This window comes from Podarcis pityusensis (assembly GCF_964106645.2).
Source record: "Podarcis pityusensis genome assembly, chromosome: 7".
In the NCBI taxonomy this organism is placed as follows: domain Eukaryota; kingdom Metazoa; phylum Chordata; class Lepidosauria; order Squamata; family Lacertidae; genus Podarcis; species Podarcis pityusensis.
The window spans coordinates 69,404,241-69,431,415 of NC_138031.1; the positions used below are offsets into that span (position 1 = coordinate 69,404,241).

Below are 27,175 nucleotides of genomic sequence, written 5' to 3' on the forward strand. Positions count from 1 at the left end.
TTTCTACAGAAAGAGGTGCGGGAACTCCCCCTTTTTTTTGACAGACAACCCTAAGTTGTTGACCTTTTTTATGGGGGAGCCAAAGTTGTTTTAGGGGGGAAACAACACTTTTTTGGGGGGTGGGACAATGCTTCTCCGCCTGAACAGCATTGGCTGGTACACTACAAAGAGGTCCCGGAACACACCAAAGAGTTAATGGAACTCAGTTTCGGTGAGTTCTGGCTGAAAAAAAGCCCTGCTTCCAGCTACCATGAGTTTGGCTGTTGGATATAAAATGCTTAGCTGGAATTTTGTGCTATATGTAGCATCACTTGACTAGAATTGAGCTACGGCGTTCTTTTGGTCTTAATATTTTTATTGAAAAGGTTTCAATTATAAAGAAATAAAGGGATGCAAAGAAAAAGATTTAAAAAGTAAAATAAAAAGGCATAAAAATGTGTAGAAAGAAACAATATACGAGTATTGGCAATAGTTGAAAAATACCCTACCTCATACATTCTTCAATAAATTTGATTATATTATCATAATACATATATAAATACGAATAGTCTACTGCATTTTGTATGAACTCATTCCAAATATGGTCAAATGTGTACAAACAAAGTCTTTGTCTGCAAGCAGTCTGTTCATAAGTTGCAAATGCTATCATATTGTTAACCTTTTTATTAAAGGGGGTCATATCTTTATTCTTCCCATTCATCAATAGAGCACATAGAATCCCATTTTTGTTGTCCAGTTGTTAACTTCCAATACAATAGGTATATAGTTCAGAAGAATATTCTCCGCTGAAAATTTTAGCTTTTTTAGGATGCTCTTAATTGAGAATGAATAGTTCGTTTCACATGTTTGCCTTAAGTCTCCTGCCTTTTTCTGTGGTCTCTTTCAAATGTGAGCATGTTTGAAGGAGCTCAGTTTACCTGTGGGAAATCCTTTGATGATCCCTTGTGACTGGCTTGAGAAATAATACCACTTTTCAGCTTGTTTCATTATAAACATCACTTGTCCAGGGCCAGCCCTACTATGAAACAGACTGAGGAGGCCTCCTCAACTTGCCCTTTGCCTCGGGCAGCAAAATGCCTTGAAGGGGCCTGACCTTGTCTGAGTCAAATGCGTTGATTGTTGCTTCTTGTGAAATTGTTTCATTGATATTTTTTTTAAAAAATGATGAGTTGAGAGAAATAATTGAGAACATTGTTTTCTGGAGAAAATGTACCAGAAGAGGAGGACAGGTTGCATAACATTTGCTGATGTACTTTCTATCTCCTGGTCTCCCTATCTCCTGGTATTATTGTTATTGTTGTTGTTATATTTTATTTTCATGGAGAAAATAGCCAGAATAAAGAAAGAAGCCACTATTTGTTATTCAACTGATTCTTGGAGAACACCACTAACCAGATACGTCCCAGCGGGCAGTCTGGGGGAAAATCTGTGCTCAGAGATGGGCAGAGTAGCTGAGCCTATACTTGAGTTATGAATGCTGAGACTGAAAACCTAAGCCAGAGTCAGGTTTATAAGAGCAGATGGAACCCTATTGACTAAGCAGGTCACCTGGTTCCTCCTGGCCTGGCAGCGGCAATATTGCCCTCTGACCATGAGCACATGGTAGAGAATATGGCGGCACTTCCTTTCTCTTCCGTAATGACTCTCAGGGCTCTCGGCAGTTTATTCAGCTTTCTGGTTCTATTGTTTTGAAACTAGAATTTACTCTCGGCCTAAATCTTCTTTAATTCTATAAAGGGAACGACAACGAGAAAGACACAGGCACCGCGACAGCCGGCGATCGCCATCCACTGAGAGATCTTACAGAAAAGACCACAAGAGGACAGGAAGGTAAGATGAGGGAGTTGATTATCGCTGGGCAGCTGCTGTTAGGCTGGCGTTTCTCAGACTCTGGTTCCCAGCTGCTGTTGGACTACAACTCCCCTCATCCCTAGCTAGCAGGACCATGGTCAACGATGATGGGAGCTGTAGTTCAATGACAGCTGGAGACCCAAGTTTAAGAAACCCTGTGTTAGACTGCGCCTTCCGACCTGGGGGATGGTGTAAAGAGAAGGTAAGACAAGGTTGGGTGGTGCTGTGGGTTAAACCACAGAGCCTAGGACTTGCTGATCAGAAGGTTGGCGGTTCGAATCCCTGCGACAGGGTGAGCTCCCGTTGCTCAGTCCCTGCTCCTGCCCACCTAGCAGTTTGAAAGCACATCAGAGTGCAAGTAGATAAATAGGTACCGCTCTGGCGGGAAGGTAAACGGCGTTTCCATGCGCTGCTGTGGTTCGCCAGAAGCGGCTTTGTCATGCTGGCCACATGACCTGGAAGCTGTACGCCGGCTCCCTCGGCCAATAAAGCGAGATGAGCACTGCAACCCCAGAGTTGGTCACGACTGGACCTAATGGTCAGGGGTCCCCTTTACCTTTAAGACAAGGTTTGGCTGGATACGTAGCCAGTTTTCAGCACGACCTCATGCATGAGCTGCAGCAAACTTTTGATGAGTATCTCTCCTCCTTGTGCACAATTGAGCCCAGCCTCGCAGCCCAAGATGAATTGTTTATTCCCTTGTCTTCTTGTGCAGTCAGTCTCCCGGGCAAGACCGGAAGAGAACTCGCTGGGAAGACGACCGGGATAGGTGGTCGGAAAACGCCAGCAGGGAGAAGAGCTATACTTCCATCAAAGACAAAGAGCCAGATGAGGCCGTCGTCGAAAAGAACGAGGAAGATGACGAGGACCTGCTGAAGCCTGTGTGGGTCCGCTGCACCCACTCAGAAAGCTACTACTCAAACGACCCCATGGATCAAGTGGTACGTTGAGGAACTGTTTAGAGTTGGAAGGGACCAGAAAGGCCACCTTTTGCCCAAGGTGGGGCTCAAACTCTTGAGATTAAAAGTCTCATGCTCTACCGACTGAGCTATACCAAGATCACTTAATGAAGTTCTCCTCCTCACTCCTTTCGCCTTGTAAGACCCTTCTAGGGGGAAGGGGTTGGTTTCCTGCATCATGTAGTGCCTGGGGAGAATTGCCCCAAATTGCATAGGCTTCTACCCAATTTAAGTTAACTTACCTTGGGACCCAATCTATTTTTTTTCCCCCATCCTGAAACCTCCAGTCAACATTCTGTGGCCAATGTGTATGCTCATTTCTTAGTTAAGTGGGTGGGGGTGTTTTTTGGGGGGTGGCATGGGGCATTATCTGTGAATATTTTTGGGTACTTCAAACCTTGTAGTTTCTCTAAAACTGTTGATGCCTCTGGTATAAGGATGATACTGTTTTGGCTACATAAGCACTGACACTTGAAGAATTATGATTACTGTGTGATCTAGGTTTGTGTGTATTACACACTGTCTCATTTTCTGAATGTCCAGAAGAAACGAAAACTTGTTATATCATCTCTGGTAAATCGTCCCATGTGATCGATGTGTTGCATTTGTGAGTGTGTGCAACACACTCCTGAGGGTCAGCACGACTGCAAATTGACGTTGCAAAATATTTTCAATTCAGAATATGCTTTTAACTTTCTTTTTTAAAAAATAAAATTATTTATTTGGTTTTTCAACTTAAATAATTACAGAGATATGTCAAACATAAATAATAACAAGATTCCAAGATTCCCTCCTCTTTGTGGGTCCTATTATTAATCATTTCCTCCCACATCTTTTATGATAATCCAAATCCTTTACCTCTTCCATTATGTCTGGAATTCAACCTTAAACTACAATCCTACTAACGATTTTAACTGTTTACAATGGTCTTTAAGCTAAGTTATAATTTCCCCCCATTCCTTGTTAAAATGTTCGTCTTCCTGATTTGGTATCTGAAGAAGTGTGCATGCACACGAAAGCTCATACCAGTAACAGACTTAGTTGGTCTCTGAGGTGCTACTGGAAGGAATTTTTAAATTTTGTTTTGACTATGGCAGACCAACACGGCTACCTACCTGTTCTTGATTTCTGAAATCCTTTTAACTTTTGTTTGGTTGCAATGGCAAGGGCGATTCCACTGTCGTCGGAACGAGCCGGCTCCGAGATTTATATGAGAAGTTTGAGGAAGAGCTGGGCAAGCGGCAAGCCAAAGCCAAAGCTGCCAGGCCCCCCTGGGAGCCCCCCAAGACCAAACTGGATGAGGATGTCGGTAAGGACTGCTCTGACCCACGCGACACACCCCAGAAATAAATGCTTGCCACTTTCTAGGAGGGATCCGCTACTGGAGGCCCAATGGCCAAATCTGGCCCTCAAATATGCCCCGCAGAGGACCTTAAGGTCCATGAATAATCATAGTTTAGAGGTCCCGGGCCCTAAGGAAATCAGATTATCCTCCACCAGGGCCAGGGCCAGGGCCTTCTCAGTGATGGCTCTGACCTGGTGGAATGCTCTGTCCCATAAGACCAGGGCCCTGCAGGATTTAACTTCCTTCCGCAGGGCCTGTAAGACAGAGCTATTCCGCCTGGCTTTCAATTTGAACTTAGCCTGATCTTTTATTCCCCGTCCTTTCCTCCCCTTCCCCTTTTTATGAAGATTACCCCGCTCTGGAATCCCACAGCTAATTCTCCCATGGTCTCCTCGCTGGCCCAAATAGGACTAATTTAGCCAGCTAGCCCTGGTGATCATCTAATGTTTATTGGATGGATTTCCCCCTTAAATTGATTTTTGAATTCTGAATTTATTGTTATTCACGTTTTATACTGTATTTTATGCTATTTTTTTGTTGCATCAATTAAATGTTTTAAATTTGTTGTTAGCCACCCTCAGCCCGCTTTTCTGAACCAGGAAGGGCGGGGTATAAAAAAAAATTATTATTATATTTATTATAAATGCCATTTGTCCCTTGAAAGATTCCCTGCCACTATCCTGATCCTATTCATGCACCACTGTCTTCTAAGATGAAGCATAGGCAAAGTGCCCTTTATCTGTTTCCCGTGGCCTAACCTTCCCTTTTTATGTGCCACCACTGTTCTCTTCTCTGTGAAAGCCCCCTCTAAGATGGAACTTGTGTGTCTGAAGAAAAAGCTTGATTTCAGGGAAGCAGCGGGGTTAGTTAGAAAATTATATCTTGCATGCTAGTGAACAGCACTCTTTACTCTTGAGGTGTTGCCAGGAATAAGTAGAGAAACTTTGCTCTTTGCCATGCCCCTGGGGCATTCGCCACTCCAGTCTCAGGTCAGAGGTGAATGCGCAGTTTTGTGGGAGATTAGAGAGGGCAAGTTGGTGTTACGTTTTTTCGGGAACGCAGGGAGTTCCAGCGACTCGGAGTGCGACTCGGATGACGACAGCTGCTCCAGCAGTTCGGATTCGGAGGTGTTTGACGTCATTGCTGAAATTAAGCGGAAGAAGGCTCACCCAGACCGGCTGCACGAGGAGCTGTGGTATAACGACCCCGGACAGGTAGTACATGCCAAAAAAAGCTCAGTCTTAAACATTTGCATCGCGGCTATGCAGCTGGTGACTTGAAATCAGGACCGCAATACCTCAAGGACCGCCTCTTTCCATATGAACCTACCCGGATCCTGAGATCATCTTCTGAGGCCCTTCTTCATGTGCCTCCTCCTTGAGAGGTCCAGAGGGTGGCAACCCGAGAACGGGCCTTCTCTGCAGTGGCTCCCCATCTGTGGAATGCTCTCGCTAGGGAAGTTTGCCCAGCACCTTCATTATACACCTTTAGGTGCCAGGCAAAAACATTCCTTTTTAACCAGGCCTTTGTTTGATTTGATTGACACCCTATGCCCTTTTAAAATGTGGGGGTTTTCTGGGGGGTGTTATTGGGTTGTTGTTTTTATTTTGATTACGCATTTTGTGGTTTTACATTTTGATTTTATTCTGTGAACCGCCCTGAGACCTCTGGTATAGGGCGGTATATAAATTCAATAAATAATAATAATTTGCTATTCCGTATTGAAGATCAAGTCACTTTGCCAAAACCAGTGACCACCAACCCTGTACTTTACACAAACCAATCTTCTCTCAATCCTGTTCTTGTGGCCGTGTACGTGCACACCTGAAATTGCGAAAACACAACTACCAAAATTCAGGAGACGGCTCCAATACTATGCATATGTACTTTTCCACAAGCCCCATTGAATTTGGTGGGGTTTACATATGAGTAGACACAGAGGGCTGCACTGTACATTTCAAAAAGTCTTGGTGTATGGCTGGTGATAGACTGGTGAAACCTAGGCAAAAATACTTTCCGTGGGTAAAGAATATTTGAATCAGGCAGTATTCAGAGACACACTTTTGAAGTACTGTGGTCTATTAAGGTACTTCAGTCCACGTGCTTTAATTTTTTTTTTTAATTGATTCTTAACTTTTGTATGCTAATTTGCTTTTAAATAACCAAACAAACCCCTGTGTTGCAAAGAGAACGTCAGCAATGTCTAAGCAACACAGTGACCATGTACATACGCAATAGACAATCTTTATAGAATTCCTTCAAACCATAACAAGTACAAAATGAAATCTTTAGTCTCAAAGTCTCTGAAAATCTTTAAATAAAGTCTCTGAAAATCTTTACATGAAGCGAAGTACCATACTTTGTACGATGAAAGACAAGCTGTGAAGCTTTGTGTATTCAGCAAATATGATGTCCAACACTGAACAGTGATTCCGGATATTGACTACTGTTTCGTAGAATTCTTCGTCAGCATAGTGGGAGGATATAGAATTGCTTCATAAACTGAAAATATTTTTTTTGTGTGTAAAATTTTGTAAGATTGTCTATTGCTTATGTACATGGTCATCGTGTTGCCTAGAATTTGCTTTTAAAGGCATTACCTTTCAGGCACTGAACCAGACTGCCTCTTCCTGTTTTTAAGCATCTCAACTCAATAGCCTCCTTTAACATTTTTGACAGATGAACGATGGACCTCTGTGCAAATGCAGTGCGAAAGCCAGACGAACGGGAATAAGACATGGAATCTATCCCGGGGAAGAGGTAATATTTCTTTAAAATGCTTTTAGGACAGTTGAAGGGATCTCAAAGCATCTTATCAGGTAAAATACAGTATGATGGGGTGGGGGGTGGGAAACCCACTTAATAATAAATAAGCATAGAAAAAAACCATAAAACAATCTGCCCCAAAATATTAAAATCCAATAACAAGCTATGACTAAAACCAGTGTTCAAAGTTTCCATTGTTCCAGGAGCATTTTGTGACAGTATTTCATTGGTGTGAGTGGTTTCTGAGTTCTGGGCCTAAATTTCAGATTAAAACTGTAGAGTGGAAGGAAAGGAGGACCTTTTTCTGCCTCCCCACTTCCAGCTACTCCCCAAAGACGGGAGAAGAGACCCTCTTAAGAATATTAGGGGGGTGGGCAGGGGAAGGACTAGACCAGGGATCTGCAACCTTTAAGACAGAAAGAGCCACTTGGACCTGTTTCCGAAGAAAAAAAAACTGGGAGCCGCAAAACTCGTCATTATAAAAATAACTTTTTTGTCATTTTTTTATTATTTCTTTGTTTGACCCCACAGAATTACTCCTCCTCATAGAAATAAACGTTAAATTAACAAGTTACCTTTTTGTGTGTGTGTGTTCTTCACTCCCCTTCAAAACAGTGACCAGCGTACATGCCCTTACAATGTAGCGGGCGGGCGGGAAGGTGACGTCGGGACGGTGCGTGACTAACGCACGCACCGCCCCCATGCGACGTCACAGCCAGTACAGCGCCCGCCACAGTGGGGAGTGTTGGGGCGCACAATGCGTCTCCTCCCCTCACTAGTATCCGCCCCGGAGCCGCGGCAAAGGTGTAAAAGAGCCACATGCGGCTCCGGAGCCGCGGGTTGCAGACCCCTGGACTAGACCATGTGAAAAACGAACATAATATTTTAGCTGCAGTTCATTTTCAGCTTTGTATAAAAAAGCGCGCCGAGATATTCCGTTGTTGTGCCCATAACCTCGGTTTAAGATGGTTTGGTCCAAAACATCAGGAAAACATTAGGTTGCTGAAGACTGCTTTCTCTTCTTTTATTAGCATTCACCTTTCCTAATCACCTGCCCCTCTTATTTCCTCTCTCGTTTCTTAAAGCCTATTAAGCCCTGCCGACCCATGACCAACAATGCCGGGAAATTATTCCACTACCGCATCACAGTGTCACCACCTACAAACTTTTTAGTAAGTATAATATGAAGCAGGGGAAGCAGCAGACCTGTCTGTTTTTATTTGAAGCTCTTGTTTTTAAGCCCTTACATAGGTGACATAGGAGCAAGCTGGATATATTTATTTGTGGTTATTATTTATTGATTCAGTTTATATACTGCCTATTACCCCAAGATCTCAGGGTAGTGTACTATATTAAAAATGTGATTTACGTAGAATCATAATAATAAAAGCAATAAAGCGATTGCAGGAAATATAATAACAGTCCCCACGCTTCTAAAAGGCTGTTCAGTAGCCAAAGGCCTGCTTAGAGAGGAGTGTTTTTGTTTGGTACGTAATGAACGCGCCCGGTGAGCCTCTCCAGGGAGAGCATTGCACAGATGGGGAGGCACCTCCAGTTCTCCTGTTGCCATCCTCCAGACCTCTTGTGGAGGAGGAACATGAAGAAGAGTCTCAAATAATGATTGCAGGATCCGGGTCAGTTCACATAGAGGGAGGTGGTCCTTGAGGTAATAGTTACAGTGGTGCCCCGCAAGACAAATGCCTCGCAAGACGAAAAACTCGCTAGACGAAAGGGTTTTTCGGTTTTGCGTTGCTTCGCTAGACGAATTTCCCTATGGGCTTGCTTCGCAAGACAAAAACGTCTTGCGCTTTTTTTTTAAAGCCGCTTGAAGAGGCGCAGTTGCGACGGACCGTGCTTCGCAAGACGAAAAACATCGCAAGATGAAAAGACTCGTGGAACGAATTATTTTCGTCTTGCGAGGCACCACTGTATTATTATTACTACAGTGGACGCTCGGGTTGCGCAATTTAGCACTTCTGCGCCTACACGACCGCTGAAACTTGGAAGTAACCTGTTCCGGTACTTCCGGGTTTTGGCGTATCCGTAACCCGAAAAAATGCAACCTGAGGCGTCTGTAACCTGAGGTATGACTGTACAGTGGAACCTCGGTTTTCGAATATAATCCATTCCGGAGGACTGTTCGACTTCCAAAACGTTTGAAAACCGAGGATCAATGTGCGGTCAGCAAAATCCATTGAAAAAAATGGGAGAAATGTGGCTTGGAAACCATTCAACTTCCGAGGCACGTTCGAAAATGGAAGCAATTGCTTCGAGGTTTTTGGCCTTCGGGTTCCGAATCATTTGGCTTCCGAGACATTCGAAAACCGAGGTTCCACTGTATTATTATTGCCCTGCCCAACTGTTTGGGTTTCCCCAGCCACTCTGGGCAACTTCCAATAAACATGAAAATAATAATATTGCGACCCTGAGCCGTTTAAGGCTTTATAGCCAGCTCTTTGAATCGGGCCTGGAAACTAATTGGCAGCCAGAGCAGTTGAGCCAGGATCCGTGTAATATGCTCCGTGTGTCCTGCCCCAGTGAGCAACCTGGCCGTCCAATTTTGCGACACCGATGGATCCAGCAGCTGTATATGCAGAGAGAGTGTGATGCCATAAACAGGGCCTCAGCCTTATTTGGATTGAGTTTCTGTTTATTGGCTTCCAGCCAGTCCATCACCAAGGCCAGACACTGGTCCATCCCTTCTCTGCCCCTAGCACGGAAACTATGGGCTACCAGGGGAGGGAAGCCCAGGTGCAGTCACCAAGGTGCTTACCTGACCTCCCAGCTGCGTTTCACCAGCAGCTCAATGCCTCCTCGCACACTCCTCCTCACAACCTCATGGTAAACCATGGTGACCCCTGTGTCAGCAGGTCTGCACCGTCCCACCCTGCTGACAGCTATGGGGCCAGCCCCGTCGTCCAGCATAGAAATGCAGCAAGCTGTTGGAGGATGAACAGAAGTTTGGGTTGCTGCTCTGCTAGTCCCTGGAACGCCAGCAAGCATTTCAGCAGGCTGTTAACTTCTGTAATAACAATAACAATAAACTAGCTTCTGTAATAATAATAATAATAATTTATTATTTATATCCCGCCCATCTGGCTGGGTTTTCCCAGCCACTCTGGGCGGCTTCCAACAGAATATTAAAATACAATAGTTTATTAAACATTAAAAGCTTCCCTAAAGAGGGCTGCCTTCAGATGTCTTCTAAAAGTCTGGTAGGTGTTTTTCTCTTTGACATCTGGTGGGAGGGTGTTCCACAGGGCAGGTGCCACCGCCGAGAAGGCCCTCTGCCTGATTCCCTGTAACTTGGCTTCTCGCCGCCAGGGAACTGCCAGAAGGCCCTCGGCACTGGACCTCAGTGTCTGGGCAGAACGATGGGGGTGGAGACGTTCCTTCAGGTATACTGGACCGAGGCCGTTTAGGGCTTTAAAGGTCAGTACCAACACTTTGAATTGTGCTCGGAAACGTACTGGGAGCCAGTGTAGGTCTTTCAAGAGCTTAGCCTTATTTGCAAGGCTAGTCTGACCTGCGGCTTTTGCCCTTATCTCTTTAGACAGACAGGCCAACTGTGATCGAGTACGATGACCACGAGTACATCTTCGAAGGCTTTTCCATGTTTGCCCATGCTCCCCTCACCAACGTAAGTCGCCTTTCTTTCCTGGCCCAGCTAGTTTTATGGATGGCTACTGGGGCCTTTAAAATTTCTGTGTATTCTAGCTTTCTTCTCTGTAGTAAAAATCAAACCTATAGCAGCCCTCCTGTGAAATCTTTGTCCCTTTAAACATTTTTTTTTTGTCTGTTCTTTGGAAATGAGGTGCCCCTGCCTTTTAAACTTTACTTTAAAAATGTTTCCTAACACAAGGCATAGTTGATCCCGGCTTGTTCAGTCTCTGCATAGTCTTATCTTGACAATAATTGACCTATTCAGATGGTCTGTCCCAGGGTGGATTTGATTTAAATCAAATCAAATTTAAATCACGATTTAAATCACTAGTTAGTAAGACTTGGTTCAAATAATATTTTTTTTACAGAAAGACTCATTCTTGCTGGTATAATCTTAATATTTACAGCCAGATGAAGGTTTCATTTTTGGAATAATAAATTTTCAGAGTAGTTTTTGCAGTTATACCAAATATTACCGATTTGGTTGTGCTATTAGAAATACATATACCGATAATTATGAAATTATTGTGAGGTTTAATAAGTTAACTGTTTATATTTGGACAACTTTTCTGCTGTTCTTTATTGGAAGGAGAAAAATAATAACCATTTCCTTAATAACAATTTAAACAATTTGTATAACTAAAACAATAACATTATAGCATATGTATCCATTGTTTGTTAACTGATGTGGTTAAACAATTTTTAAAAAACAAACCTTAAGACTGAGTTTTAGCACACATGAAAATCTTAAAACAAATCCTTATCTCCTGATGAATAGCCTTTGGACTATAATGTAAATTACCGTATTTTTCGCTCTATAAGACGCACTAGACCACAAGACGCACCTAGTTTTTGGAGGTGGAAAACAAGAAAAAAAAATTCTGAATCTCAGAAGCCAGAACAGCAAGAGGGATCGCTACACAGTGAAAGCAGTGGTCCCTCTTGCTGTTCTGGCTTCTGTGATAGCTGCGCAGCCTGCATTCGCTCCATAAGATGCACACACATTTCCCCTTACTTTTTAGGAGGGAAAAAGTGAGTCTTATAGAGCAAAAAATACGGTAATTAGAAAACTATCTTTAGAAAGATTTTTCCTCCAAAAGCATTTTATTTTAAAAATCCAATTTAAATTTAAAAAAAACCCAATTTAAATAAAAAAAATCTGATTTTTTTTTTTTATAAAGAAAACCATTGATTTTTATCCACCCTAGTTTGTCCCAAAGAGGTTTAAGCCTTCCCGATGTAGCCATTGATGCACTACTTTTTGTGAAATCTGTGCTCGGTGCAGTCGGGCCTCCAGCAGATGGCAGTCTCTACCAGCAGATGTCATACATGCCTTGCTTGTCATGCTATTTCCTAGCTGGCTGTCTCAAGGTTTATGTATTTCAACCCCCCTTTTAATTTTGGATCAGAAGAAAGCAAGAGAATGAAGGGAGGGTGCTGCCTGCATCGCTCTTTGAGACTCAACCTCTCTCGTGCATGTGTTCCTTCTCGTCTCTCCAGATTCCTCTGTGCAAAGTCATCCGATTTAACATCGATTATACAATTCATTTCATCGAGGAGATGATACCCGAAGTAAGTTATGGGAACGATGATGCACGACATCTGTTTGCTTTGTGGCGCGTCGAGAAAGTTTAGCTCGTTGGTTCATGCATATTCCGAAATAGTTCGTACTGTATGGCTGGATGAGCGCTTCTGATTAAAGGTGTACAGTCCTGGAATATCGATATGAAAACATACTAATGAAAGGTGTAAAACAAATTAAGCAAATGTTCCCGTGAAAGTAAACTCTGTTGCCATCTGTCTATTAGCGCCACTAAGTGAATATTGCTGTGGGGGAGAGTAGTATTTTGTTAAAACTGTCCAACAATATTGTTGTTGTCATTGTTGATTAAATTTATATACAGTGGTACGTCGGTTTACGAACTTAAACTGTTCCGGAAGTCCGTTCTTAAACCAAAACCGTTTTTAAACCGAGGCACGCTTTCCCTAATGCGGCCTTCTGCCGCCGGTGCCCTTCCACCATTGGGATTCTGTTCTTACACTGAGGTCAAGTTCTCAAACCGGAACACTATTTCCGGTTTTGTGGAGTTTGTAAACGAAATCGTCCTTAAACCGGACTGTTCTTAAACCGAGGTACCACTGTACTCCCCTATACCCAGGGGTCTCAGGGTGGTTCACACAATAATATCAAGATATAAAACCACAAAATACATAATAAATAAAATAAATAAAATAATAATAATAATAAAAACAATAACCCAGTAGCCCCCCCCCCAGGTTCTCGCCCCTGCCTCGCATCTTTAAATCATGCGCGTACCCTCTGAGACCACCTCTTCTCCAGACTTTCAGGACGGCGGCCTTTGGATATGTGCGTGTTATCTGTAACCCTCCCTTTGTTCGTATTTTTGCTTCGGAGCGGCACACCCGTCTCATCTAGAGGGGAAAGACGCTGTTTTAATGAAGAACGCTTTATTTCTAGATCGGTGCATGGGTTTTTGCTTTTATTTATTTCCTTCCCCGGCCCGTTCATAAGGACAATAATCCCCAGTTTGTGAAGTGCTGATTAGTGACTGCAAAAACGCCTTGTTACGACGACAGCAGTGATTTATCAGCTTTTTAGCTAGAACGTGGCAGCCTCCGAGAATTATGGGAGAGGTCCTCCTTTCCACATATATCATCTCTTCTGCTTATTCAAGTGAAAGGCTGTTGGCACTCCGTAAGTTATGGCGTAGCCCTGAGCTCGTAATTTTTGCTTCCAGTCTAGAGTTAGGCTTTTAATAAGGAACACACCCCAGAATAATAATAATAATAATAATAATAATAATAATAATAATAATTTACTATTTATACCCCGCCCATCTGGCTGGGTTTCCCCAGCCACTTTGGGCGGCTCCCAATCGAATAATAAAAACACAATACAGCATTAAACATTAACATTAACTTCCCTAAACAGGGCTGTCTTCAGATGTCTTTTAAAAGTAGGATAGTTGACATCTGATAGGAGGATGTTCCACAGGGCGGGTGCCACTACCGAGAAGGCCCTCTGCCTGGTTCCCTGTAACCGCACTTCTCGCAGTGAGGGAACCGCCAGAAGGCCCTTGGCGCTGGATCTCAGTGTCCGGGCTGAATGATGGGGGTAGAGACACTCCTTCAGGTATACACTATATTGGCAGTGGGGGTTTTCTTCCTGGCAAATTTGCCCTTTTGCAGCAGATTCCATTGCCAGCGACTTCAAAATGTACTCGCCTGTCGGTGGCTGGCTGCTGGAAAACCAGGTTGCTGCTGAAAAGCCCTTGGCTGTACTGCTCACCCGCCTACAGCGAGTCATGCTTGAATTGTTCAGTGCTAAAATGGCTTTTCTGCAGTGACGGCTAACACTGGCATACAAACATAACATAGGAAGCAGCTTTACGCCCAGTCAAACTGTTGGTCCGACTCAATATTACCAACACCAGAGACAGCAAGGGGTGGGGGGCCTCCAGATGATGTCCGCTGCAGTTCCCGTATGACCCAGCTACATTGCCGGTATTCAATGATCATGGGTGTTGTATTCCCAACAGGCAGGGCCGGATTTAGGTTTGATGAGGCCGTAAGCTACTGAAGGTAATGGGGCCCTTTATATGTCCAGCTGTCCTTTGTCAACAACAAATTGTCGGGTCTTTTGTGTTGAATATGCTACATGGTAATTTATGGACCTAAGGTAAAGGTAAAGGGAACCCTGACTGTTAAGTCCAGTCGCGGATGACTCTGGGGTTGCGGCGCTCATCTCGCTCTAAAGGCCGAGGGAGCCAGCGTTTGCCCACAGACAGTTTCCGGGTCATGTGGCCAGCATGACTAAGCCACTTCTGGTGAACCAGAGAAGCACATGGAAACGCCGTTCACCTTCCCGCTGGAGCGGTACCTATTTATCTACTTGCACTTTGACGTGCTTTCAAACTGCTAGGTTGGCAGGAGCAGGGACCGAGCAACGGGAGCTCACCCCGTCGCAGGGGATTCGAACCGCCAACCTTCTGATTGGCAAGCCATAGGCTTTGTGGTTTAACCCACAGTGCCACCCGCGTCCCTCAATTTATGGACCTAATAGGTATTTAAAGCCATTTGCCACTGTTGCTGTATGTAGGTTTTATTTTATTTGTTTTTTATCTTAAATCTTGGAAATGTACATCCATTTTTTTTCCTTTAATTTTTTTGGGGGGCCCCCAAGAGAGTGGGACCCTAAGCTATCGCTTGTTTAGCTTATACATAAATCCGGCACTGCCCACAAGTTATATATATGGGCCAGATGGGTGGGATATACCGTATTTTTTGCTCTATAAGACTCACTTTTTCCCTCCTAAAAAGTAAGGGGAAATGTGTGTGCGTCTTATGGAGCGAATGCAGGCTGCGCAGCTATCCCAGAAGCCAGAACAGCAAGAGGGATTGCTTCTTTCACTGCGCAGTGATCCCTCTTGCTGTTCTGGCTTCTGAGATTCAGAATATTTTTTTTCTTGTTTTCCTCCTCCAAAAACTAGGTGCGTCTTGTGGTCTGGTGCGTCTTATAGAGCGAAAAATACGGTAAATAAATTGAGAAGAAGAAGAAGAAGAAGTTACACATTAAAATCCTGTGGTTTAGATTCTTTCCACCATAATGGGACTTGTGGGTTTGCCCCCCACCCCAGCCCAGGTTTCTTTTTACTAGTGTATGTGCTATAATTTACATATTATAATAATATGTAATAACATCCCGCCATCTGAACACAATGCGTTCCCTCGTCTGTTAGGCAAGCATCAAGCGTAACAAACCAACAATTTCCATTGCTTCCTATGGGGAAATTTCTAATGCATTCTCAACCATGGAATTTGAAGCCCAGAAAGCAATAAAACCTTCTGAAAACCCTCAGCCAACCAGCAAAAGGCAAACCAGGAAGTTAAAAAAAAAAAAAAAAGCTCTCTGTTACAGATACCTGCATCTGTAGTTTGCATAGCGAGGTTTGGGTACTAATTTGTCGCATTTGGATAAATGTGTTTCTGCATAACGAGTGTTCAGAACGCAGGATCTGCGTGTATTTTATGAACCTGATTGGCATTAACTTCTCAAGTATGCCTAAAGCAGCAACCGTAGGAACTACAGTGGTACCTCGGGTTACATATGCTTCAGGTTACATACGCTTCAGGTTACAGACTCCGCTAACCCAGAAATAGTGCTTCAGGTTAAGAACTTTGCTTCCGGATGAGAACAGAAATCGTGCTCCGACAGCGCGGCAGCAGCAGGAGGCCCCATTATCTAAAGTGATGCTTCAGGTTAAGAACAGTTTCAGGTTAAGTACGGACCTCCGGAACGAATTAAGTACTTAACCTGAGGTACCACTGTATTGCCAAATTATATCCTGTAATCTCGCCAACCACGCTGTTGGGGTATTGGTATGTTGCTCATACATTGATCATTGACATTAACATTGGCTCCTTTTCCTTTTCCAGAATTTTTGCGTACGAGGACTGGAGCTGTTCTCTTCCTACCTGTTTAAAGATATCCTGGAACTCTACGACTGGAATCTTACCGGTAACTTTTGAGTTTGAGAATGTGTTTGTGGATGAGAGCAGGGGATTAAATGAAAATCCGAAAGGTATTTCAGAGCATTCTTTCAGTACTTATCCCGGTGGTCAGAATCTCACACACCATTGGGTGTGACTGAGCGACACACAAATCTCATTGCTCATATTTACCGAAACATACGCCAGGACATTTCTTTGGTGTACGAGAGAATGCTGTACTTAACAAGCTGGGCTTATGAAGTTAAAAAGCAACAACGCTCGCCTATCTTTTGTAAATCATCGTATGTCCTGATAGTGAACTCAAGCGATGAGTTAGGATGGCTTTGTTGCCAAATTGGAGCTACCAAGAGACTGCATGGAGGTCCAGGCATGTTTGGTAGATTCTCAAGGCTTACAGAATCAGGAAAAAAGACAGGCATCTCTCCAAAGGAAAAGTCAGCTTAATGGAAACTGGGCATGCTTGTTGTTGTTGTTTAGTCGTTTAGTCGTGTCCGACTCTTCGTGACCCCATGGACCAGAGCATGCCAGGCACTCCTGTCTTCCACTGCCTCCCGCAGTTTGGTCAAACTCATGCTGGTAGCTTCGAGAACACTATCCAACCATCTTGTCCCCTGTCGTCCCCTTCTCCTTGTGCCCTCCATCTTTCCCAACATCTTTCCTTCTCTTTTCCAGGGAGTCTTCTCTTCTCATGAGGTGGCCAAAGTATTGGAGCCTCAGCTTTAGGATCTTGTTGGCTATTTGCAGTTTAGTAGCGCTGCAGAGAGCTTGCTGAGGAGACCATGCATTAAAAAGGGACTCAAAAATAACTTAAACAAGGTTTTAATAACAAAAACTCCTTGTACACTAAATCCATCAACAACAAACCAGACCCAACCACCAACCCATCCCCCAGGGTAATGGGAGAGCTAGGTGCTGCTCCTTATATACTATACCCAATTGCTGACACAGCTTGATTAACACAACTCAGCAGCACCTGCTATGTTTCACAGCTGTAAGACTGGGTCTTGTTATTTGCCTTGGCCCTGGCCCTTAAAGACATACACAACTTGTGAAGCAATAATGAACCTTCACGTTTTAAAGTGACCATTCAACAGATCTGTCCTTCCAGTCAGGGCTGATTTCCTTAAGAATGGATAGGTTTGATCTTCTTGCAGTCCGTGGGACTCTCAAGAGTCTCCTCCAGCACCATAATGTTTCTTTGGGGTTGGAGTATGAAATGGCGTAACCTGAGAGAAAGCACGGGTTTGCTGGAGCACTGAGCACCGCAACAAATTTATTGTAAATCTCGCTTGTTCTCCGTGACTTTGTTTCTTGGGGGATGCGTGCGTCTGAGATTTTAATTACCGTAAGGTGTGCACAATGAGTTGTGATCGTAGCACCAGACAAAAACGTTGGCACCGTGTAGCTTATAGGAGACAGGAGCATGTGGCTGTGGCGCGATGCAATAAAAATTGTAGCAAACATCGCAGGTGGCAAGCTGTCCTTTTTGGGGGGTTGGAAATCATCCTTGGATTGTGGTGTGGTCAAAATGAAAGCATCCATGCTCTCTCTCCCCCCCCCCCCCATTGAGCCTTGAGGAAGAATTTGTTTTAAAAAGCCAAGGGCTTCTCAGAAGAATCTTGAGCTGAGATATACAGGCTTCTTGTGGAGTTTGATATGCCCCCGAAGACTCGGTTTAAGGAAATGCAGTCTTTGTAATGTAGAAATCTGATGAGTTTGAGAGTTCTGCTTGTGTGCTTCCCTTGGTTTTCTAAAATACGTTCCCTAGCTCCAAGTGAGAATGAATGATGATGAGATTTATTTCCTTTTTTCTTCTTTTTTACAAAATTGGAAAGGCACATTCCGACGGTGCTATCTTGTATGCTCATTATAATAGCGTAAGACAGTGGTACCTCAGGTTACATACGCTTCAGGTTACATACGCGTCAGGTTACAGACTCTGCTAACCCAGAAATAGTACCTCGGGTTACGAACTTTGCTTCAGGATGAGAACAGAAATCGCGCGGCAGCAGTGGGAGGCCCCATTAGCTAAAGTGGTACCTCAGGTTAAGAACTGTTTCAGGTTAAGAATGGACCTCTGGAACAAATTAAGTACGTAACCAGAGGTACCACTGTATCATGAAATGCCACCAGTGGCATCCAATCTGGAGCTGCTGGTGATAATACCTGTATGCCACTAAAACATGGAGGAAGTCTGTGAACAAATAATATTCCTGACTCTAGTCGGTTCCAGCCTTCCCACCAGCGCGTCTTCCTTGCCCCAAGGCTCCTCTGGTGTATTTCAGGTGTTTGGTTGGTGTATCTGTCATTGCAGATCTGCAGTAGAGAATTGTGCCTTCCATGTCCTGGGTGGTGGAGGAGGATGGAGATTTTAATGAGAATTATAACATAGGAAGACAGCAGGTATATGCCTTGCGTTGTGTGTACTGCACCAGGCCGGCCAATTGTGCACCGAGAAAAATCCTCCTGACCTGCAGAAATTAAGCAAAGTTGCATGCATAAACTAAATATGGGAAGGAGCCTGCACCACAGCCTCAGAAAATACCGCTAAGCCATGTGCTGGATTTTAAGGCAAACAGGAATCTCACCCACTATTAATCCTATCTTAACCTATGAGGCCTAGAAGTTTGCTTTGTTTTTAATTAACTATCCACCCTAAATACCAAACCGTTGCATTTGCAGTGCAGTCGTGGAATATGCCCAGCTCTGTATAAACTTTAATGTCTTATTAGAATACCAAAGTCTATAAGGATTGGGGAATCTTTAAAGAATATTTAGAAAACTATGGAATAAAAGGAACCATAGTGGCAGAATTAGACTGATCCCTGTATTGTATAAATATAAGTTCGTAGGGAGGTAAAAAGAAATTATATAAGAAATATCTAACTGTAATGGATAGATAAAATACAGTGAGATTAATGCGAAGTCAGTTTTAAATTTCTTCTCTATAAGTTTTATAATTGTGTTCAGTATCAGGAGTATATATGATGATAATTATATTAATCTTCTTGTATCTTATAATGTGGTGGTCTGTTTGATTTTTCTGTTATTTGTTTGTTTGATTGTATGTTTGTTTACTTGTATGTATGTCTGTTTTTTCATAAATGTATTTATTTTAAATTAATAAAGATATATGTTTTAAAAAAACAGAATACCAAAGATGGAGACTTGTGAAATGTGTTGCTTGTGTTTTGAATTGCTTCTAATTTCTCGTTGAAGGTCCTTCATTAGAAAACAATGATGCTTCCTGTCCCCGGTTTCACTTCATGCCTCGTTTTGTCAGGTTTCTTCCAGGTAAGTTTTTTTGTTGTTACTGGTACGGCAGCCAGGCAGCTCTTGCTGGGATGGTCAGATGGGCTGTATCATGTCATCAGATTGCAGGCAGGAAGTTGACACAATGGAATGTTCCTTCGTACCAACAAATAAAAAGGAAATGTCTTCACTTAGGTCCGTTGATTGCTTTGGTACCACTCTCAGTATGACCAATGTTGCACATTCCCAATACAGTCGTACCTTGGAAGTCGAACGGAATCCGTTCCGGAAGTCCGTTCGACTTCCAAAACGTTCGGAAACCAAAGCGCAGCTTCTGATTGGCTGCAGGAAGCTCCTGCAGCCAATCGGAAGCAGCGGAACCCTGTTGGATGTTCAGGTTCCAAAGAACGTTCGCAAACTGGAACACTCACTTCTGGGTTTGCGGTGTTTGGGAGCCAAAACGTCTGAGTACCAAGGCATTCAGGATCCAAGCTATGACTATAATCAAGTTTTGTTTCCATCCTTAGATGTTGTCTTCAGATATTGGGTAGACTCCCTTTTTTCTTTTTAAATGGAGCTGCCTTTAGTTTGCGTTTTTCTCCCAACATGTGCTCATGCCGTAGTTAGAAAGTACTCTTAAAATTGGGCTGATTTAACACAGTAACTCCTTGACCCTTGGTTTTGTGAACTAGTGTGTCGGTGACATGTCGCAAAGTGATACCCCCAAGCTTGAAAGCAGAATTTCAAGCTGGCAGCCGACACATTTCTCTTTGTACTTCCTGCGCATTTTAAATCGAAAGTGGCCATCCGTGCCACGGCCAGCTGAGCAGTGTGAAAGAATTCACACCAAACTTGTAATAATGCATGGTGGTCAGATTGACAGTCTCACCTAAGGTTCAAACTGTTGGTAGCCCCCACAAAATGGCATTTGGGAGCGTGCAAGGACTCTGGTAAGTTTGTGAGTCTGCTGAGATCTAGAAAAAAAAGTGTCTGTCAGACCAGAGCCTCCAGTTAATTCCCACCAATTTCTGAACGTGCCGGTGGCCTTGTATCCATCTACCGTCTGCAATCCTAACCCCGCCAACCTCGGAATAAATCCCAATGAATAGGACATGTTTGGGATCGCAGCCGTTGCCTTTCGTTAGAGCCATTTGCGACCTTGACTGCTGTTGCTTCTTTTTGACGCCTCCTTCTTCTTCCTCTAGAAACAATGTTTGGGATCAGAGCCAGTGTGGTGTAGTGGTTAAGAGCGGTAGATTCGTAATCTGGGGAACCGGGTTCGCTTCCTTGCTCCTCCACATGCAGCTGCTGGGTGACCTTGGGCCAGTCACACTTCTCTGAAGTCTCTCAGCCTCACTCACCTCACGGAGTGTTTGTTGTGGGGGAGGAAAGGGAAAGGAGGTTGTTAGCCGCTTTGAGACTCATAGAATCATAGAGTTGGAAGAGACCACAAGGGCCATCAAGTCCAACCCCCTGCCAAGCAGGAAACACCATCAGAGCACTCCTGACATATGGTTGTCAAGCCTCTGCTTAAAGACCTTCGGGTAGTGATAAAGCGGGATATAAAATCCAAACTCCTCCTCTTCTTCTTCTTCTTCTTCTTCTTCTTCTTCTTCTTCTTCTTCTCTTCTTCTTTTTTCTTTGAAGATGGAGGGAAAGAAGTGCTGTCCATGCACCAGATACTGCTGTATTTGTTACGCTGCAATAAGCCGCTGGTGCCGGAAGAGGAGATTGCCAATATGCTACAATGGGAGGAGTTGGAGTGGCAGAAATATGCCGAGGAGTGCAAGGGGATGATCGTCACCAGCCCTGGCATGGTAACTGCAAATGTTCTCAGATTGAGTTTTGTTGTGCTGTGCCCAAACCCCAAACCACAATCAATTCCATCTCTCCCAATCTATTTATTTATTTTGTTTGCGGCCTGGGACAGCTGCCCGAAAGCAGTGCACTGTTTGGGCGTCTTAGGGACAACGAAACATTAAGATGCAGTGATGATTGCAGGACAATAAAAGGTAGTAATCTAGGGTCGTAAGGCATCTGTGGGTGCAAATAATAATAATAATATTTATTTATTTATTTATTCCCCCACCCATCTGGCTGGGTTTCCCCAGCCATTCTGTGTGGCTCCCAACAGAATATTAAAAACACGATAAAACATCAAATATTAAAAACTTCCCTAAACAGAGTTGCCTTCAGAGATCTTCTAAAAGTCAGATAGTTGTTTATTTCTTTGACATCTGATGGGAGGGCGTTCCACAGGGCGGGCGCCACTTCTGAGAAGGCCCTCTGCCTGGTTCCCTGTAACCTCACTTCTCACAGTGAGGGAAAACTGGAACACTCACTTCCAGGTTTCGATCGCTCGGGAGCCAATTTGTTCGGGAGCCAAGGCGTTCGGGATCCAAGGTACGGCTGTATTATTATTATTATTATTATTATTATTATTAATTGAATTTATATACCGCCCTATACCTGGAGGTTTCAGGGCAGTTCACAGAACAAAATCAAAATATAAAACCACAAAATATATAATCTAAATAAAAACAACAACCCCATATCCCCCCCAACACCCCCCCCACACATTTTAGGCATAGGATGGCAATCAAATCAACCAAAGGCCTGGTTATAAAGGAACGTTTTTGCCTGGCACCTAAGGTTTTAGTGTCTTGGGTGTCACTAAGGTTGTCCACACTGTCGTCCTCCCCATCTCCTTCTCCAACAACACTGCATAGGGATGCCAGAAATCCTCCAGGAAGCAGATGTACACACAATTCTGCTCACTTTATTCTATGAAGATTGGGCTTGGTGTCCATTGTAACACTGCACAATAGCCGCAACTTTTTTCCTTCTTTCTTTTGGAATGATAGGAATGTCCTGGGTTTTGCCATTGAAAGTTTCGCCTTGTGATTGTTGAGCTCAGCAATAAAGCTCTCGTTTGGCACAATAGAGAAAGATCAGGAGAGGCTTATGAGAGAGCTGTTTTATTGGTGTTTTTTGTAGTTACAGCTTTCTTTGTCAGTAGTAAGTCAAGGAGGAAGGAGAAGAATGGCCACTGTTTGCTTGTTCCCCCTCTTTCTCGTTCGTTCCGTGACAAGGGCACATTTTAATAAATAGCAAGAGAGATATTTGTGTGGGGGGGGTTTCTGGTTCTTTATATCTGAGCGAAGGCTCAGGAAGGAGAAGGGACATCTTGCAGTACCTAACCTTTTAAATGTTTTTAGAATACCTTTAAATTCTGTGAAGTCCTTCACACACTTCGAACAGTGCTTCTGCACACACCCCTTTCGTTGGCTACCTTGTCGCTCTAGAGTTTGGGTTGGTGGCACGAGAAAAAGCTGACCGGAGTGTGGTATTTTTGTGTGATGGATTTATTTCCTCAGTTATATTCCTCCTTTTAGCAGTGACGAACCCTTAGCAATTCACTCTCGCTTTAAACACTTAGATGTGCAGCGTAAACAGTGGAATCAATCATTGGTAGACAGTTTTCCTGTTGTCTCTCGACTTTGCTTTTAATTCCAGGGAAGTTCTAAGTGGGAAAATTGTCGTCTGTGGTGTGCGTCTTATTGCATCCCATGCAGAGCGAGATAGTCAGAGGAGGCAAGGGAAAACATTGGCGTAATGTGGGGAGGGGCAGAGCGGTGGTTTCCCTGGGCTCAAAATTGTTAGGGGGCGCAAAATTCCAACCCCCGGTGCTGCCTCGATAGAGCTGCGCACTTCTGTCGCTGGGCTCCCTTGAAAACGACTTCTCCCTCAGAACCAGGGAGTGATTTCTCTAGACAACGGAACAACTCTTCTTATCTCTGCGGCTGTGATCTCCCGGGTGACGCAGTCATCATTAGGCGGTTGAATGCGCATGTGTAATCCATTCCCCTCCCTCCCACCACCCCGCTCTGTGCAGCCCCGGGCTCCAGCAACCCACGCTACGTCACTGGAGGAAAGTCCTGTTGCATGCACAGAAATCCTTCAGCTAGCAAGGGGGCTGCATTTCGTACGAGCCTAGGTGTGGTCATTGAACTCTCTCTTCCCCGCTCGTCCATAACAGGTCCGTTCAGTGGTTAACGAATCAGGAGCCAGTCTCCGGTAAACGTGCTCCCTCTTCCCTTAGCCACATCTGGCTTGACTTCTCGTTTTACTAGGATTTGAAACCACGGTTGGCTTTCAGATTCGTTTGCCAAGTGGAGGCGAGACGGTGGAAGCTGCTGTCTTCGGGGCCGGCTCTTCCTCTGCGGAGAGGCCATTTTCGGAAAGTTATATATGCCTGCGATAGAGCCACTGTTACCTAAATTTAATTGTTTGATCTTTTCCCTCCACTTGCTCCAGAAGCCCAGCTCGGTTCGCATTGATCAATTGGATCGTGAGCAGTTCAACCCTGATGTGATTACTTTCCCCATTATTGTCCACTTTGGAATACGACCTGCTCAACTCAGTTATGCTGGAGACCCACAGTAAGCAATTATTGTCAAGCCTGGGGCTGAATGCAGTCTTAACAGTCTTGCTCTTGATGGGCAGGTGCCGAAGCAACTGCTTCTGTTAAAGGAGTTACGAACACCCACTGGGATAGTACTCTGGAGAATAGATGGAAAGGGTGGGGGAGCAAAAATCAGTCATTGTTCTGTGCTGCACAGTAAAATTCTGAACTCTGAAATGCTTTCTTTCCCCCCTTAAGTGAAAAGGTTTTCCCTTCTGCATTCCTTTAATTTTGTTTCAAAAGCGTGCATGCCTTTTAAAATGAAATTCTTATATTGTAAACCGTAGACCTGTGGGTTCCCTAAAGACTCAATTCCCTTATGTTTTGCGCATTGCATGGTGGATCATTAACATTGTTTTGTTCCCTGGGGAGTAATCTGCGAAATGTTTGACTGTCAATTCACTCTTATTGTCTTAAGAACCATTTCCTTCTGCTCTCGCATGGGCCAAGCAGTTGCCTTTGGCATGTCCATGACTGGGACATGAGCACTCTCTTTCCATTGTGTTCCCCAGGAACTGGTATACCAAGTAGGGCTGGTCAAGATCTGGTTTTCAACTTTGCGATATATCACCAGCTAAACATCATGGCACACCGATATATCACAACGTCTGAAATAATGATGGAACAAGGCTAGAGGTGAACAGTAGGGCTAGACAATATCTGGTTTTCAACTGTGAGATATCACCAGCTAAACAGTGTGATATACAGTGGTACCTCGGGTTAAGTACTTAATTCATTTCGGAGGTCTGTTCTTAACCTGAAACTGTTCTTAACCTGAAGCACCACTTTAGCTAATGGGGCCTCCTCCTGCTGCCACACCGCCTTAGCACGTTTTCTGTTCTCATCCTGAAGCAAAGTTCTTAACCTGAGGTAATATTTCTGGGTTAGCGGAGTCTGTAACCTGAAGTGTATGTAACCTGAAGCGTATTTAACCCGAGGTACCACTGTATACCGATATATCACAATGTCTGAAATTGGGTGGTTTTCAGCTTTGTGAGATACCACCAGCTAAACATTGCAGTACAGTGGTACCTTGGGTTACATACGCTTCAGGTTACATACGCTTCAGGTTACAGACTCCGCTAACCCAGAAATAGTGCTTCAGGTTAAGAACTTTGCTTCAGGATAAGAACAGAAATTGTGCTCCGGCGGTGCGGTGGCAGCAGGAGGCCCCATTTGCTAAAGTGGTGCTTCAGGTTAAGAACAGTTTCAGGTTAAGAACGGACCTCCGGAATGAATTAAGTACTTAACCTGAGGTACCACTGTATGCTGATATATCACAATATTTGAAATAAGGAGCTGGTTTTCAACTTCGTGACATATCCCAGGCGAAACATATATATACTGATATATCACAATGTCTAACATAAGGATGGAGCTATGTAGAGGCATTGGCTGGCTTCACCTTTCTCCGCACATTGTGATTTTTGCATAGCGCGCACACATCCTGAATCGCAATATATTGCCAGGTCAAAAACTATGAAACTGATATCACGATAGGGACTTCAACCCAGTTTGAGGTGATATATCGCCCATTCCTAATACTGAGGCCATCCTGGTAGCCATTGATAGCCTTATCCTCCGTACATTTTTCTAATGGCTGCCCAGATTTTTACCCATTGCCATTCAAGCTTTTACCCATCACTTCTGCATTTTGTTATAGCAAATCTCCCACCACCTTCCTTGATTCTTCCTGCAACTCCTCGTAGTTCGCCTCACGTAAAGGAAAAAACCTGGTATTGGGAGCATTCCAAAGGCCCGAGTCCATAGGCTGTGGTCCAAGCAACGATGCGCTCTTCCTATTGTAAAGAAACAAGGCCCGTCAGCCTTTGTTTAGCTGGGAAATGTTGGCTATGCTCTCTTTTCAAGATAATGCCAGTTTCCATATAAGGATAGGAAAGGATTTCTTTCCAGTATGAACCTGAGAATTACTAGGCAGCTGTCTTAACTAAAAACAAAAAGGAAACGGATCAAGACTGATTTATCTCCCATTCGACTTCCTTTTTATTTTATTTTTAATTCTCAGGTACCAAAAACTCTGGAAGAGTTATGTGAAATTGCGCCACCTGCTGGCTAACAGCCCCAAAGTGAAACAAGCGGATAAGCAGAAACTTGTGCAAAGAGAAGTATGCTGCTATTTTATTTTATTTTGTTTTATTTTATTCCTGCCCTAATTTCTCTGTGTGTCTATATACCATGGTTTGTTTCTTTACGTTGCTGTTGCCTTTGCTCAGACTTGAACCCTGAACCGTAGGCTGAAGAGCGTGTTGGAAAATATCGCCACGGTTCTCTGCAAATAGCACAGCGTCAATGCATCATTGCTTTGTTTCCAAAGCAATTTAGACCTTTGGCGTTTTAATTTATTCCTTTCCTCTGCCTCATGCTCTCTGCCACAGATTTCCAGATATAGGTTTTCCTTTTTTTCAACAACAACAACAACAGACCCAAGAGACAGAAGACTAGGGCTGGGCGATATCTGGTTTTCGATATTGTGATAGATCAGTAGCTTAATAGTGCGGTATGCCGATATATCATGATGTCAGGAATGTATCCTGGCTGCCTCTTCTTCCCCACTTTAGGGGAGCAAGAAGCAACCGAAATACATTGTCCAGCCCTACCAAGGCCCGATATTGCTCTGGCTCATGCAAACTGGAGGGGCACCAGGTTTTCATTAAACTGCTCAGTTGTGGGGGTGGCCTTCAACTGAGCGAGCCCCATACTGCTCCGTCTCATGCGAGGAGCATATGGGGCTTCCTCAAAGGTGCAGACAGCGTTTGCAGGCCAGTCCCTGCTCCTGCCAACCTAGCAGTTCGAAAGCACGTCAAAGTGCAAGTAGATAAGTAGGTACTGCTCCGGTGGGAAGGTAAACGGTGTTTCTGTGCTCTGCTCTGGTTCGCCAGAAGTGGTTTTGACATGCTGGCCACATGACCCGGAAGCTGTACGCCGGCTCCCTCGGCCAATAAAGAGAGATGGGCACCGCAACCCCAGAGTCGGCCACGACTGGACCTAATGGTCAGGGGTTCCTTTACCTTTAATATATTGCCAGCTCAAATGGCCTGAAACGGGTGTCGCAATCTGAACGCCGATTTATCAATATATCGGCCAGCTCTACAGAAGGCCGAGCTTCTGGACCAACGGTCAATTTCTGGCGGATTGCCCTGGGTCTGACAGAAGCAAAAAGAAGAGGCCTGCCAGATCCGGCCAAATCCTGTCAGATTCAGCGTCCGGTTATCACAATGGCCAAACAGATGCCTCAGATTCTGGAGTTCTTGAAAAGAATGCCAGACTTAGTGAAACTTGATCTGACACACCATGGCGCTTTCTGTGTTGGTATGATCTTAG

The 27,175-nt window shown here is 44.1% G+C and overlaps 1 protein-coding gene across 2 annotated transcripts in view; it reads left to right on the plus strand.

The window, feature by feature from the left end:
• DROSHA (drosha ribonuclease III) overlaps positions 1-27,175 on the plus strand; it is an 87,276-nt gene that overhangs the window by 2,576 nt on the left and 57,525 nt on the right. For both annotated transcript variants that reach the window (XM_081014625.1, XM_081014626.1), the window contains exons 3-15: positions 1,738-1,830; positions 2,567-2,792; positions 3,978-4,119; positions 5,218-5,369; positions 6,835-6,915; positions 8,007-8,093; positions 10,475-10,561; positions 12,085-12,156; positions 16,042-16,123; positions 19,336-19,410; positions 21,016-21,185; positions 23,686-23,810; positions 25,860-25,959. In XM_081014625.1, the coding sequence (XP_080870751.1) occupies positions 1,738-1,830; positions 2,567-2,792; positions 3,978-4,119; positions 5,218-5,369; positions 6,835-6,915; positions 8,007-8,093; positions 10,475-10,561; positions 12,085-12,156; positions 16,042-16,123; positions 19,336-19,410; positions 21,016-21,185; positions 23,686-23,810; positions 25,860-25,959 (1,492 nt within the window). The remainder of the gene's footprint in view (positions 1-1,737; positions 1,831-2,566; positions 2,793-3,977; positions 4,120-5,217; positions 5,370-6,834; positions 6,916-8,006; positions 8,094-10,474; positions 10,562-12,084; positions 12,157-16,041; positions 16,124-19,335; positions 19,411-21,015; positions 21,186-23,685; positions 23,811-25,859; positions 25,960-27,175) is intronic.